The sequence below is a fragment of the Trypanosoma grayi genome (genome assembly GCF_000691245.1).
Source record: "Trypanosoma grayi strain ANR4 Tgr_432_V1, whole genome shotgun sequence".
Taxonomy (NCBI): Eukaryota; Euglenozoa; class Kinetoplastea; order Trypanosomatida; family Trypanosomatidae; genus Trypanosoma; species Trypanosoma grayi.
In genome coordinates, this window is record NW_008826051.1 from 1 (window position 1) to 14,371 (window position 14,371).

At 56.0% G+C, this 14,371-nt stretch overlaps 7 protein-coding genes across 7 annotated transcripts; all 7 read left to right on the plus strand.

Annotated features, from left to right (window-relative positions):
* Positions 1 to 263: 263 nt before the first annotated feature.
* DQ04_04321000 (Trypanosoma vivax) lies at positions 264 to 1,505 on the plus strand (the record flags this gene model as incomplete). Its single annotated transcript, XM_009313492.1, has 1 exon — positions 264 to 1,505. The coding sequence occupies one exon, from the start codon at positions 264 to 266 to the stop codon at positions 1,503 to 1,505; it is 1,242 nt and encodes a 413-aa protein (XP_009311767.1).
* A 247-nt stretch (positions 1,506 to 1,752) lies between these two features.
* Positions 1,753 to 2,766, plus strand: DQ04_04321010 (hypothetical protein; the record flags this gene model as incomplete). Its single annotated transcript, XM_009313493.1, has 1 exon — positions 1,753 to 2,766. One exon carries the CDS (start codon positions 1,753 to 1,755, stop codon positions 2,764 to 2,766), a length of 1,014 nt encoding a protein of 337 aa, XP_009311768.1.
* Positions 2,767 to 2,994: 228 nt separating this feature from the next.
* On the plus strand, positions 2,995 to 4,716 carry DQ04_04321020 (phosphotransferase; the record flags this gene model as incomplete). The annotated part of the gene is made up of 1 exon (XM_009313494.1): positions 2,995 to 4,716. One exon carries the CDS (start codon positions 2,995 to 2,997, stop codon positions 4,714 to 4,716), a length of 1,722 nt encoding a protein of 573 aa, XP_009311769.1.
* A 152-nt stretch (positions 4,717 to 4,868) lies between these two features.
* Positions 4,869 to 9,389, plus strand: DQ04_04321030 (putative synaptojanin (N-terminal domain), putative,inositol/phosphatidylinositol phosphatase; the record flags this gene model as incomplete). Its single annotated transcript, XM_009313495.1, has 1 exon — positions 4,869 to 9,389. One exon carries the CDS (start codon positions 4,869 to 4,871, stop codon positions 9,387 to 9,389), a length of 4,521 nt encoding a protein of 1,506 aa, XP_009311770.1.
* A 281-nt stretch (positions 9,390 to 9,670) lies between these two features.
* Positions 9,671 to 11,122, plus strand: DQ04_04321040 (hypothetical protein; the record flags this gene model as incomplete). Its single annotated transcript, XM_009313496.1, has 1 exon — positions 9,671 to 11,122. The coding sequence occupies one exon, from the start codon at positions 9,671 to 9,673 to the stop codon at positions 11,120 to 11,122; it is 1,452 nt and encodes a 483-aa protein (XP_009311771.1).
* A 429-nt stretch (positions 11,123 to 11,551) lies between these two features.
* Positions 11,552 to 12,934, plus strand: DQ04_04321050 (hypothetical protein; the record flags this gene model as incomplete). The annotated part of the gene is made up of 1 exon (XM_009313497.1): positions 11,552 to 12,934. One exon carries the CDS (start codon positions 11,552 to 11,554, stop codon positions 12,932 to 12,934), a length of 1,383 nt encoding a protein of 460 aa, XP_009311772.1.
* Positions 12,935 to 13,358: 424 nt separating this feature from the next.
* Positions 13,359 to 14,371, plus strand: DQ04_04321060 (hypothetical protein; the record flags this gene model as incomplete). Its single annotated transcript, XM_009313498.1, has 1 exon — positions 13,359 to 14,371. A coding segment is annotated over one exon (1,013 nt), but the record flags the coding sequence as incomplete, so codon positions are not given.

The following is a 14,371-nucleotide window of genomic DNA, read 5'->3' on the forward strand; positions in this document are numbered from 1 at the left end:
GCGATCGTGGGCAGAAACGGACACGTGAGTAAGGCGATGCGCGGAAAACAGGAACCTGACATAGCCAAGAGGAATGAAGAGGTGTGTACTTGTCTTTTTTTTTGTTTGCCTTGCTGTCGGCTCCTCTATGCACCGGTAGTGGAGTTGTAGTGTTCTTACTTTGTTTCCTTTGCTTTTCTCCTGTGTATTCTAATATTATCACTGTTCTTGTTGTTCTCGTGGTGCGGTGTCGGCTGAACACGTGCAAGCATGAGAGAAGCGATATGTCGTCCTTCTTCGATGAGGACACACACGGGGAGTCGGCGAGGAAACGGCGGCACATTGAGGAGTCGCAGCAGCGTTACGGTGGGTTTCCATCCGGTAGTGGCGAGAGCGGTGACAACGACGACGAGGAAGAGCGACCTGTCTTGACTCGCACAGGCGGTGGTGGTGGCGGCGGTCGTGTCGGGTTGATGCTGCTCCAGAGCATGAATCATGCCACGCCCACTTCCTCTTCGACTGCGTCCTTGTCTCCCGCTCCTGTTGGCGGGGCGGCGCAGAAGATACGTGTTGTGGGCGAGTACGTCCCGCTCTCCGTGGGCGGCTTCATGGAGAGCGCAGCGGAAACGGTGATGGGTGACATTCACAACGTGCGGCAGGGCGACATCATGTGCCTCCGAGGCCCGGCAGCAACAACGACAACCGCATCGACAAAGAGTGGTGCCGGTGGCGAGATGCGCTTCGTGAAGGAGGCTGAACTCACAGAGGAGGAGCGACGCTACGGTAAGCGCCTCTCGTCGGACATGCTGCAAGAGTTATTCGAGGTGGGCCGCGTAGACCGTGCCACGAACTCACTGGAGGGTCTCTTCCTTGATGGGACGCGGCGTAAACTGAAGTTGTACGCTGCACGTCCTGCTGGCTTCGTCGAGACGGAGCTATTCCGACAATGGAAACACGACCCGAGTACGCGCCCAGTGCGGACAGTCTACGCCTCAACCGATACGAGCGCCCTGCAGCAGAAGCAGCTAGCTCCTCCTCTGACCAGCAGCCACAGCAGAAAAGATGAAGGCAACCAACCCCCCACAGCAACGGATAATAACGGTAAAAACAACAGCAGTGGTGCTGAAGCGCCGATGCCGTGGTGGGTGACACCGCAGCTTATTGTGCGCGTTGTTGAGGAATCTGCAGGGGATTTGTTTGGAAAGAAGTTTGTGGTCAAGTCTGTTGCACGCAAAGAGGGAAAGATACGGCTGGCACCATGGCAGCCAACTGGGGCTCACGGCAAACCGGCAGAGTCGTCGCTAGTCGACATTGTGGGTTGTGAGGCGCTTGAGACGCTGGTGCCGAAGGTGGGCGAGCAGGGCATTGTTGTGCTGGGCAACATGCGCGGCGAGTTGGTGCGTGTGGACGCGCGGCTCCGCAGCGCTGAGGGGGGGCTCACGGCGGTGAAAGTCACCTCCACGCGAACCGGGGACGAATTCACTGTCGGGCCTCATGAAGTGTGTCAATTGGCGCTCGCGCGGTAGTGTTTGCGTCACTGCGGTGGAGCCCAACATGCGGGACGAGAGTCTGTCTATTTGTCTCCGTCCGTGTGCCGCTTTCCTCCTATTTTCTTCCTGGGCTGCTGTTATGCTTTAATTTACTATCGCTGACGCTTTACATGTCTTATGTTTGTGCATGTACGTGCAACTTCTGTGTCTCTCCTCCCGCGTTTGGATTCTTGTTGCTGGTGTTAGCGTAGGCAGCTGTGCTGCGCTTTTCTATCACCGCAGCATGTACGACGACGCTGAGCCGGGCGTGGGACGCGTGGACCCCGTCGAGTACTTCAGCTCCCGCCGCGGCCTGCGCACTGCCGGCTATGCGCAGCAGCATCGCTCGCAGATCGTGTTCGGCAACGAGGGAGCGGCCACGCAAGGAAGCAGCAGCACCAGTCGCCGTGCGCGTGGCCCGGGGAGGGACTTCGCTGATTTCGTTGAGGCGTTTGGCTTTCCCGCGCCGCGGCCTAAACCGCAGTCGCAGAGGCGTATCTTCGCTGCCTCCGCGCAGCCGGGCAGCATTAACGTGCTGCAGCGGCCCGCCGAGGAGGCGGCGCTGCGGATGCCCCTCAGCCGGGGACACTGGGGCCCGAAGTGGGAAGGGTCTTTTGATTATCGGCAACAACAACCTCAAGAGCAGCAGCAGCAGCGGAAAGTGGAGGGGGGCCAACAGGAGGAGTGGCAAGATGAGATAGCGCCTACGCGGGTGTTTCGTAACGGTGAGGAGACGCCGGTGCTGCACGACGACGAGGAATTAATAGCTCTGAGTGACGAGCGTATTCAGACTCTGGAGCAAGCACTGGAACATGAGAAGAGACGACTGCTGGCGTTGGAGAAAGGAAGGAGGTATAGGAGGGCGCGGTCTGCTCACACTGTGTCGCCTCCTCTAGACGCGTCTAACATCACCACATGCCGAGGTAGAAGCGGCAGCAGCAACGGCGAAGGAAGAAGTAACAACAATATCAATGACTGTGTGACCAGCAACGGCTGGAAGCAAAACACGTCCCCGCCGCCGCCGCAGCAGCAGCAGCAGAAGGGTAATCGCCGTGCTCCTTCCTCGCAGCGCAATGACAGCAGCTATGACATCACGCCAAAAATAACCGTCATCCCCTCACCGTTGTCGTCTCGTGGCAATGGGACAGCGTCACAACCAGAGTGGGTGAAGGAGGCGTACGCACGCCATGTGACGTCGGGAAGAGTGCGGGGCCGCAGCAACTGGACGTTGACGGAGCACTACGCTGGGTGGCAGTAGGTGGCTGCTCTTGCTTTTAGACCACTCAATGAGAGTAGATTTCCCGGGTACCTCTTGTAGTCCTTTTTTTTTTTAACCTTGTGTCCTACATCGTGTTGCTCACCTACTTGTTGGCAGCGTTGACTTTTCATGTTTCTTATTTGCACCTGTCCTCCATCGCTTAACACTCCTTTTCTTTCTCCTCTCGTTCTCTATTCCCACTGGCGTTGTATGGATACGCGCAGAAGTATGCGAGGGCGCGGGGGCCTTCTCGGTGGGGCGGCGCAGCGGCACATCGACGAGCACGTGTCGGCCTTCTTCGACGCGGAGCTGTCGTCTAGCATCATGCAGCGGCGCCCTCGTCGCGCAAGGGAGGCACCGGATGCGAAGCCCCAGCATCAGCAGCAGCAGCAACCACTACCTGCGTTCGACGCTTATGTTGTCTTGGACTTTGAGGCCACGTGCGAGCGTGACAGGCGCATCCCCGAGCCGGAGGTCATAGAGTTCCCGATGGTGGTCGTCGACGCCCGCAGCGGCAACACCATGGCGGAGTTCCAGCGCTACGTACGGCCCCTGGTGAGCCCCAAGTTGTCGGCGTTTTGCACTGAACTAACTGGCATCACGCAGGCAGTGGTGAACGCGGCGCAGCCCTTCTCCACCGTGTTAGACTCGGCGCTTGAGTTTCTTCGCAGCGGGGGGTACGGCGAGGCGCCGCCGCTGCGCAGTTATCTCTTCGTGACGTGGGGCGACTGGGATCTGCGCACGATGCTCCCGTGCCAGCTGCAGACGGCGGCAAGGATAGGGACGCCACTCGACGTGCCGCCTTCCTTCCGACGATGGTGCAACATCAAGCAGTTGATGCAGCGCATGGAGCTGCCTACTCCACACCGAATGAAGGACCTACCGGAGATGCTGGCTGCACTGGGCCTACGCATGACAGGACGCCATCACAGCGGGATTGATGACTGTAGGAACATTGTAGCCATTCTCCAGAGGCTGCTGCGCGACGGGCATGTAATTGCGCCTACAACAGATCACAGCGGTCTCCAACAGTGGGTAAGCTCTCTGCCAAACGCACCTCTATTGACCAGTTCGATTGTACCTGAAGCAGGCCGGTCGCCACCGCCTGTGCTCAATGCCAAATGCATGGCAGGGCATGATATGAAGCGACAGCGCTCTACACACAAGTCTGTGAGCAAGCTTAAACATGAGCAGCAGCAGACCCAAGCACTGGCACCTGTACCAGAGCGGCCTCAGGTCAACATACTCACGGATGAGGACCCGTTGCCGGTGCTCCTACAGCAGCACCAGCACGACGGTACGTTAACAGAGACAAGGAAGGTGTCGTACTCCAAGTCCCTCACGCGCATCCTGCGCCACGCAGCGGACAGCATGGGCATCCCCATCTCGAGCGCTGGGTATGTCTGCGTTAACGACTTGCTTCGCTGCAAACCATTCTGCAGCGACCCTGCGGCACTGGGGCACATCGCGCAGGTGGTGCAGACCAACGACAAGCAGCGTTTCAAGTTGGCCTATGACGAGAAGCATCGCCTGTATATTCGAGCGAATCAGGGACATAGTCTTGAAGGCATAGACCCCGAGCTTCGACGCATCATATCTGCAGCAGAAGTTCCTCTCGCTATTCATGGGACGTACCACCCAGCATGGAGTAAGATTCGCGCGTGTGGGTATTTGTCGACAATGACACGGCAGCACATCCACTTCGCCAAAGGCTTCACCAAAAGCGATGGTGTTATTAGCGGCATGCGTGGTAACGTGGAGGTGTTTCTGCACCTTGACGTTGCAAAGGCCATCGCTGACGGTGTCGAACTGTGGGAGAGTGCGAATGGTGTGATACTGACGCCTGGTATCCGCTCCACAAAACAGTTGCCGCTCACATACATTGAAAAGGCGGTTGATCGGCAAACAGGGCAGACGCTCTCAATCGATCCCGCGCCCACACATGAGTAAATTTGCCGTGACGGGGATTATCTCCATCAGCTTGTTTTTTTTTTTTTTTTGAGGGGCAATCGCAAGGTGTGTTCCACCAAGGCACTGCTTTTGTGCAGCCCTCTTCTCCTGGGAACCCACCGTTTTCCTCTTGTTGCTCCATCTTGCAGGCGATGAAGGCCAAGGAAAGGGGGAAACCCGAGCATGAAAATGGGCACCGGGATTGCGATCACTGGCATGAATGCGATGCCTCGCTGCATCCCGCACATCGCCTCCCGCTCGACAGCATTTTTCTCTACGGCACATCGTCACGCTGCTGTGTTATTGGCACCGACGCGACGCGGCGCGACTACCATGTGCTGGATTTCACAAGATCCAACAGTGACACGCTCCGCTACGACGTCACCACCACGTACACATCCGATGACATCGAGTCCCTTGTTGCACACCTCAAGAGAGAGCCGAATGTGCGCGTGTTGCGTGCCAAGGCGTTGCTTGGCTGTGTCCGCTTCACAAGGGGATACTATCTGCTGCTGGCGACGCGGCGTCGGTGTGTGGCCCGATTGGGTTTCCACCGCATATTTGAGGTGGCTGATATTGAACTTGTGTCGTTGTGCGCTCAGGAGACGACAACAGCAACAGCGGGTGTGGGCGCGTCGCCCCTCTTGCCGCCCCGCACCGTGGAGGACTACTACCGCAACCAGTTTCTCGCATCGTCGCTGAAGCAGAATTTTTACTACTCTCACACCTATGACCTGACGAACACTCTGCAAACGAACATGACGGTTCCCTTCAGAGAGCGCAAGCTACGTGATAAGTTTGTGTGGAACGAGTTTCTCGTTGAACCGCTTTTCACGCCATTCACGACGCGCAGTGCCGCAACGGAAGAAGAGGCATTGTTAAGCCCCGCTGGCATCGGTCAGTGGACGGTGCACCTGGTGCATGGCTCTGTTGTGCAATGCCCGGTATGGTGCAACTCGCGCCCCCTTCTTGTTACTCTCATTGGTCGTGTCAGCAAGAACTTTGCTGGCGCACGGTATCTGCGCCGCGGCGTTAGCAGCGACGGGCATGTTGCGAACCACGTGGAGGTGGAACAAATCGTCGTGGACGAATCAACGCTCCACACACACTTTACAAGGGGAGGGTTCACTTCTTATGTGCAGGTGCGAGGCTCGGTTCCGCTGCATTGGTTTCACCCCCCAACACAGCTGCCGAAGCCACCCATCAAGTTGGGTGTCACGGATCTGTACTATACTGATACACGGAAACACTTCCAGGAGTTGCTGGAAGATTATGGGGCGCCGCTGATCATAATGAACTTGCTTCGGCAGCGCGAGAAACGTCCGCGTGAAACCCTACTTAGTTCCGAGTACCGTAAAGTCGTGGCGATGTTGAAGGGCCTTATCGCTCGAGAGGAGAAGGTGAGGGAGGATGAAGAAGTGGAAGAGATCCTCTTGTATGATGAATTCGATATTCGTGAGGCAGCACACGACGCGTGGAACAATACGACTGCGCTGGCAGAAGGGGCACTGGAAAAAACGGGTTTCTTTGCATGCAATAGCAGTGGGACGAGAGTGCGGCGGCAAGATGGTGTCGTGCGTAGTAATTGTGTGGATTGCGTTGACCGTACAAATCTCGCCCAATTCTTTTTTGGGCTCCACGCCTTGGGGCACCAGCTCGGCGCATTGGGCCTTCTCCACGCTCCTGTGGATATTTCCCTCTCACCCGGCGTGCAGGATCTCCTATTGCGTATGTACCTCCTCATGGGTGACGCTATCGCTGTGCAGTACGGCGGCTCACCGCAGGTGGGCGCTGGGGTGTTGAACAGAGGAACCGGGTGGGACAAAATAATGGGAATTAAACGTCTCTACAACAACATGGTCGGTGACCGTGAAAAACAGTCTGTATTAAACCTCTTCTTGGGGAGGTACCAGCCATACCCAAGCATGCACTCTGCTGCGCCTAACCCGGTGATGCGCATCCCTGGTGCTAACGACGGCGGTGGCGGCGGCCATGGCAGGAGTAGCATCAGCAGCAACGTGAGGGACGAGAGGGCTTCCACAGCACGCTACAGTCTGCCGCACGTCGGGCCCGAGGGGCGCGTCGGTCGTGTGGTTGACTTGTCAGAGATCGAGTCTGACTACTATCTGCAGGTAAAGAGCGCCCCGTCACTTGCGAAACCCGATTTGGTGACGGGTTGGTGGAAAGAGCCGCTGCGTCGCTTTCACCTCGCGCTTCACCGCCGCCGGACAACGTTGTCTCCGTCAAGACAGAGAGTGGCGGATGCACAAGAGGCGGAAGATATCCGCAGAATGTGTCTCCGTGAGCGCGCTGCCGCCTTGGTGGTGAAGCAAGATGCCGACGCCGACACTGGAGAATCCGGCGGATGTGTGGCATTGCAAGATGGGGAAGTGTTTCTTTTGGTGTCGACAACACCATTAACTACGCTAGTCCGCCGAACGATGGTGTTGCCATGCCGCCAGCTCCCTCTGGGAGAATCAATTCTCCTGCAGGATCTCATGAAACAGAGTGGGATTGGCCTCAAAAGCGTGTCCCACGACACTGGACTTCAGGCAGAGGAAATGTTGCATGATTATTGCACATACCCGGCGGAGGTGCGAGCAAGCATCTTTTATCGCGACATTGAAGCTGTGCGACGATTATGTGACCAGTGTGAGCCCCCTGATGAACTGCGGCGCATGCAGATGGCGGTGCTCACAAAGAACGGTGACCCGGCTGACTGGAACACAGAGACGGTCGTCGAGGCGCTGATGGATGTGGAGCCGGAAGTAAACGCTAGTACTATCAACTACCTACGGCAGATGAATGTAGATGGATACACCCTGCTGTACCAGTTGAGCACTGAATTGATGGGACAGAAAGTTATATTGAGCCGCTTTGTCGAACTTCTGCGTCAGTTGCCGCGTGCAAGCTTGGAGAATGCGCGAGTATGTCTTCAGGAGTGTGTAGTGTCCACGGAGAAAATGTGCGATGCCGAAGGAGGCAGTGACCTTGGGCAGCATATCGCCTTCCCAGACATCACATGCCGAATCCTGCAGCCATTCTTCCAGGAGGCACTATACCCTGCCACTGTGGGCTCAGTCGTGAGGCTGCTGCTGCAGGAAATGACAGACGAGGAGCGTGGCGTCCCGCGCAGCAACCGTCTCCGGTACCGTGAGAAGACCAATCAGCGCGTCCCGCCTGCTGTCGTTGCGTTGAACTCCTTCAATGCAAAGGAGCTGCACCAGTGGCTGTTGCGTGAGTCGCGGCGTCTGGGTCTCACTCTACATCAGTACGTTGAGCGCCATGAGGCGTCTCAGGTGGGGTGGAAGTTTTTGCTTTGGCTTGCGCACGCTAGTCTGGTAACGCGCATCATTATCGAACCAGCTTTTGGCGTCTTTGTGCAGCCCGCGATCAAGCTGAATGATTTCGCATCTCGCACGAACCTGTTTACCCTGCGATCCCTTGAAGAGGTACATGTGCTTAACAGAATCAGTACGCAAAGAGGTGGGAGACCGGCAGACTCCGGCGGAGGTACACCCCCGCTTGCCGACTCTGCGGCTGCTTACGCTGAGTCTTTGGTGAGTTTGGCATTGGACATGCTCTCTTCTTTGCAAGAAATGGTAATAATGACAGGTAGTGGGGACAGCACTCACGATTCAGCTCTACGTGCGATTCTGAATAGCGTCGCGGCATTAAGCTCTCACCTCATGGAGGTTGATCTCACAGCAATGCGATCATGTGAGCAGTGGTGCTTCTGGGCAAACGTATTCAATGCGCTTTACATCCATGCATGGCTAGCGGCTCCAGGGAAGCGAGTGCAGGACTATACAAGCTTTTACACTGCCAACGGGTATGAAATCGGGGGTTACTTCTTTTCACTGAACGACATCAAAAATGGCATCCTTCGCGGTAACAAGCCGGCTCCCTTTTCCCTGCTGCCGCCATTTGAATCTGGTGATCCGCGGCTGTTGTTTGTGCCCGCGGACATCGAAGAGGCCTTAGGTGGTAGTTACTTGGATGCGAAAAGAACAGTAAGAACTGCTTCAATAAATCGTATGCAAAGCCGTATTCTGATTACCCTTATCGACTGCTATTTAGTGCCGGATAAGTTTGAGAATGTGTCGTTGTACAGCCCTCGCACGCTCTTCAATGAAGAGGATCAAGCGGCTCTCGATGCCACGATCAGCATCAGCGACATCTCAATCGTGGCCACGGATGCGAATGAGAGTGACAACGACAACCCAAATGACGGTGGCGATGAAGACCCAGATGCTCGGGCATCGCCCCTTTTTGTAGGTGGTGTTTTGCGTCGAGCAACTGGATTTCCAGTAGGAGCGGCGAATTGGTTCAGCTCGTGGTTCGGTCATCGACAGGTGAGCAAGACTTCCATATTTACGCATCCGTGCCTCCCTCTTGTTGCGGCTACACTGCCAGAGCAGATGTATCTGATTGAAGACCACATGCTGCGTTCACTCAGCAACACTTCGCAGGCAATGGTGATGCGAAACGGTGTCCTGTGCCCTCGCTCAGTGCTACCACTGCTCATTTACCCAGAAGAGTTTGGTGCCACCACGGAGGAGATCATTCGCTCGCTGCACCACACGCACATGAACGCTGCAGGAAAGAAGCAACAGCTTTCCGCCTCAGTGGGTGAATGCGAATCTCCCCTTGTTTCGGTGGAAGGGCCGTAAATACAGAACCACTTGCGCATGAAGAGGGACGGCCCACTCCAAGTCTGGTGCTGTTGCTAAGCCTCTGTCGCGGGAGGGGTGGAAATGGGAGGTGACGGGTTATGTTATTTCCTTTTTCTTTTGTTTCTTTGCCATTGGACTTGACCATTTTGCTCCCGGTGCTGCTCACATGGCTCAGCAAGTTCGAGCGTGCGTCTCTTAGGCACAAAGTCCCAAATTTGACCCTCACAACAAAAATTTTCTTCTCCAGTTGTTCTGCAAGGTGCATTTGCAAGTCCACTATGAGCGGAAGTGAGATTGACACCATGAGAGCGGGACGGCAGCATGCGGTGTTTGTGTTAGCTGCTGTGCTATGCAGTGTGTGTTTCTGTGCAACGGCTGCCACCGAAGTGAAGCCCCTCCTTAAGCAGGCTGCCAAACCCGGTTGGCGTGCGGACGGTATTCCGAACTCTATCCATCATGTGCAGGTGCATAAGGAAGGCCATGCGGATTATACAGGCAAACGTGCTCTGAAAGCTGCAGAGGCATCCGTTGAACACAATGCTTCTGTGGTTATGCTTAGGGATGCCGTATCAAGCGCTGAAGCTGTCGCGAGTTCCTCTTTATTAGCGGCAGAGAAGGCTGCGAAAGCTGCGAAGCAGGCTGAGGTGGCTGCAACCGAATCATTGTATGCAGCAGGAAATGCCACATCCGCTGCGACATTCGCTCAGTATACAATGGGGACTGGCACGCGCATAGCTAGAAAAGGTTCGTCTGATGGGCAGAAGAAGCATTTCGAGGTGCAAGCTGGTAGAGCGGAGGATTTGTCTGAGACTGCTTCAGAGAGTGCAGCGAGGGCAGCGTCGAACTCTTTGGCAGCGGCAGTTGAGGCCAAGGAGGCGCTGGATATGGTCACAAAGATTTTAGCAGATGCTGCAATAGCTCGGCAAAAAGCCACGGAGTCCAATGGGAATCTTGAGAACGGTCTGAGCGATGGAATGGCGGCTGTAAGAAACGCCGATATTGCAGCAAAGAGTGCTCAGAGTGCGGCTACCGATGCGAAGAGGGCAGTGGAGGAATCTATCAAGGCAGCGGAGAAGGGCAGGATGGCGTCGACGAAGGCGAAAGAGGCGGCCAGAACAGCACGCAGCGCAATAGAGGGATCTTCGGTGGATAAAACCTCACACGCGACGAGTGTCGCGAGACTCTTTGATGAATCGTTGGATTTTGCCAAACAAGCGACGTCCAGCGCGGGAGCGGTGCAGAACTACGTGGATAACGCATTGCAGTCCGCTGATAGGACAAAGGAGGAAGTTAGCACAGCCACAAGGGCTGCTGCGGCAGCAAACAAGCACTTAAAGGAACTGAATCTCACACATCCTCATGAAAACAAAGAAAGTGCAACGGTGCCAGCAGCCAGTATTCCGAGACACGAAGATTCACCTGGAGAACAAAACAATGATGAACCTACAGTCGGCATCCATCCCGCAGACTCCGCAAACGTTCAACACGATCAGCCACATGGGAGTACGAAGGGTACTGCTACAAGTCAGTTTACTAAGTTCAGCGAGACTAATTCCGAAAATTTACCAAGTGGTACCGCAAAAATATCTGCAACTTCTGATGATGCAAATAGACCAAAAGAATCCTTGTTGCACCGGAACGTCATTACAGACAGAAGCACCAACATTCTGTGTCTAAGGTTCTTATTATTATTGCTCTTTGGGGTATTAATTTTAATCGTTGCGTACTGAGCAGTATGTGCGCGGGACGATGATCCCGCAGTAATTGTGTGTGGCCCTTGGGGATGAATGGGCACACACGTAGCATGTTTGCTTCCCACTTCATTTGCTGCCCCGTGAAGGGCGTAAACTCTTTAAACATTCCCTGAAGGCACTCACTGGACTGTGTGTCGTCAGGAGGGAGGGAGGGAGGGGGGCTTTGTTTTCTTGTTTTCACTTGTGTTTGGGTTTTGCTTCACGCACGGCTGTGCGTCGCCCACTTGGGCGGGTCTTTTCCAACGGTCCTTTCTGTGTGTGCGTGTTGGGTTGCTGCTGATGGGGTGTGCGGGCCTGCGTGGCCGTGTGGTGCTGCTGCTCTCCCCGCTGTGCGTGTGCCGCACCGGCTGTGTCTCTCCCTCTCTCTCCCCTCGCGAAGACAAGCAACCCAAGCGACTTGTGACCATGACGATGAGTGCGCGCCACGTGCCGTTCGTGCTGGCCGCTCTGCTGTGCGGCGTGTGCGTGGCGGCTGTGAATGATTATCAGGCATCAAGGGAAGCTTTGCAGAAGGCTGAGGCTGTTAAAAAATATTTGGAACCGTACTACTCTAAAACTCAACTTGCGAAGGTCTCAGATTATACGTGGAGGTGGGTGCAGGGGGCGATAGCAGAGATGGTTGCAGCTGATGAAGCTAAGGTTGCAGTGGAGGCCGCCAGAAGCGCAATTAATAACGTGAGAGGTGCAGCCTTACGTGCTGAAGAAGCAAAGAGAGCCGTGGAGGCGGTGGCTGTAAAGGTTACTGGTGCACTGAGTGTCAGTAAGAGGGCCAAGGTGCACGCTGCGGAGGTCAGGGCGCTGGCTGACGGGGCCGCTGCTACGGCTGCTGTGGCGAGGAAGCTGGCTGAAGGCGCGGCACAGCAGGCCGCTGGTGGAGTTAAAATGGTTGATCAAGCGGACGTCACGGATGAGCTGCAGGGTGTGGCTGGAAGTACAGGTGCGCCGCACAGCAACGCGGCGGCGGCTCGAGGCCCGCGCGAGCAGGTGGTGGAGGCACGGAAGCAGGTGGCGGAGGCACGGAAGCAGGCGGCGGCAGCCAGTGGGGCCGCTAACCACGCANCGGCGCAGCTGGCCTCTGTGGCGAAGAGTGAGACCGAGCAGGTAGAGGCGAGGGTAAAGGCTGCATTGGAGAACGCGGAGGCTGTGAAGCGGGAGGTGGACCTCATCAAGAGCCGCATGGAGACGGTAAAAATACAAACAACGGAAACAATTAAAACGGCTCTGCTTATTGATGGATCGTCCGATGTGTTTTTCCAGGATCTTGATGGCAAGTTGGATACTCTGGTGGGATACGAAGCCCAACGAATTGCTGGGATTGCAAATAAAACGGCCGAGGATGCAAAAAGAAATATCCCAAAAGATGAGGATGTTAACAACGCAAAGCCAAAAGCGGACTCCGCTGCAAAGACCGCTGACGCCGCACACAAAGAAATGGAGCAGGTCCTCCTGAAACTCAGGGAAGCAGAGAGTGATGTCGACGCTGCGACGCGGGAACTCGTCACTGCAAAGCAACACGTTAGTGCGGCAAACGCTGAAGCCGACGCGGCCGAAACTATTGCCAAGGAAGCACTAGCGATCACTGACAACATCGCGAAGAAAGCAGCACCGGTGAGTCACACTACGGACACCGCGGTTAAAAAGGCTGAAGAGGAGGGGAAAAAGGTTTCCAAGCTGAATAACGGCACATCTGCGCTTCAGGACGGCAGCAGCAGCCCTGTGTGGGTGCGTGCACCGCTGACGCTGCTGCTGGTGGTGATGGGGGCGCTGGCCTGTCTGGCTGCGTGCTGAGCAGTGTGTGCGCGGGACGGTGGTCCCGCAGTAATTGCGTGTGGCCCTTGGGGATGAATGGGCACACACGTAGCATGTTTGCTTCCCACTTCATTTGCTGCCCCGTGAAGGGCGCAAGCTCTTTTTTTTACATTCCCTGGAGGCACTTGCTGGGCTGTGTGTCGTCAGGAGGGAGGGATGGGGGCTTTGTTTTCTTGTTTTCACTTGTGCTTGGGCCTTCCTTCACGCACGGCTGTGCGTCGCCCACTTGGGCGGGTCTTTTCCAACGGTCCTTTCTGTGTGTGTGTTGGGCTGCTGCTGCTGGGGTGTGCGGGCCTGCGTGGCCGTGTGGTGCTGCTGCTCTCCCCGCTGTGCGTGTGCCGCACCGGCTGTGTCTCTCCCTCTCTCCCCTCGCGAAGACAAGCAACCCAAGCGACTTGTGACCATGACGATGAGTGTGCGCCACGTGCCGTTCGTGCTGGCCGCTCTGCTGTGCGGCGTGTGCGTGGCGGCTGCGGCGATTGGGCAAGTACCGCCGCAGGGGGAGTCGGGGGCTAAGGAAGCTGACCTCCAGGCGGCAACCGATGCACTGAACAATGTCAAGGCAGAAGTTGAAGCCGCTAAAAAGGGTGCGGCAGACGCTGTGCGTTCGGCGACAAAAGCTTTTCACGCACAAACCTATGCCTCGCAAAAACTGCAAGACGCTTGGACGGAGGCTGGCAAGGAAATGAAGCCACAGCAACAGCCACAGACGACTGTGGCATTAAATACAGCGACCGAAGCAGCAAAGACAGCGACTGAAGCGGCGAAGACAGCGGTCAAGGCAGCGAAGCAAGCGACTGAGGAAGCACTAAAGATGGCGAATGGGGCCGTTGTTAGTGCTGCTGCTGTCGTGGAGAGCCTCATAAAGGATGCGCAGAGGTACAAGGAAGAGAGCGGCGCCGTGCAGAAGAATGCAACAGCGGGCGCAGCGGCGAAGGCACTAATGGCGGAGGCCGCAACTGCAGCTCAGGCTTCATTGGATGTCGGCAAAAAGCTCCATGAGCTTTGTAAAAAGGCTGCGGGGCGCACCTCTACCGCTTTTAAGGGCGCACAAGACGCAGAAAGTAAAACCAGTGCTGTGACGGCCGTCTCAGTGAAGGACGTTGAAGGTAAGAACGTTGAGGAAAAGCAAAAGAAACTAAACGTAACACAAATAAATATATTGAAAGTGGCAAATGCTTTGGTCCCGGTGGTGGCGTACGGGGATTTCGCATTGTGGAACTTAACTGATGCTGTCATTATGGCTGCAGAGGCGGAGAAACTGAGGAAGGAGGCAGCGAAGCAGGCGGAGGCAGCGAAGAACGCCGTTGACGAGATCCCCGCACCAGACGCCGATCCTCAGACGACGGAGTCGACGCTTGCTGCCACCGGCACGACGGTGACTTCAGAAGAGCAGTTGAAATCAGAGGCCGAGCA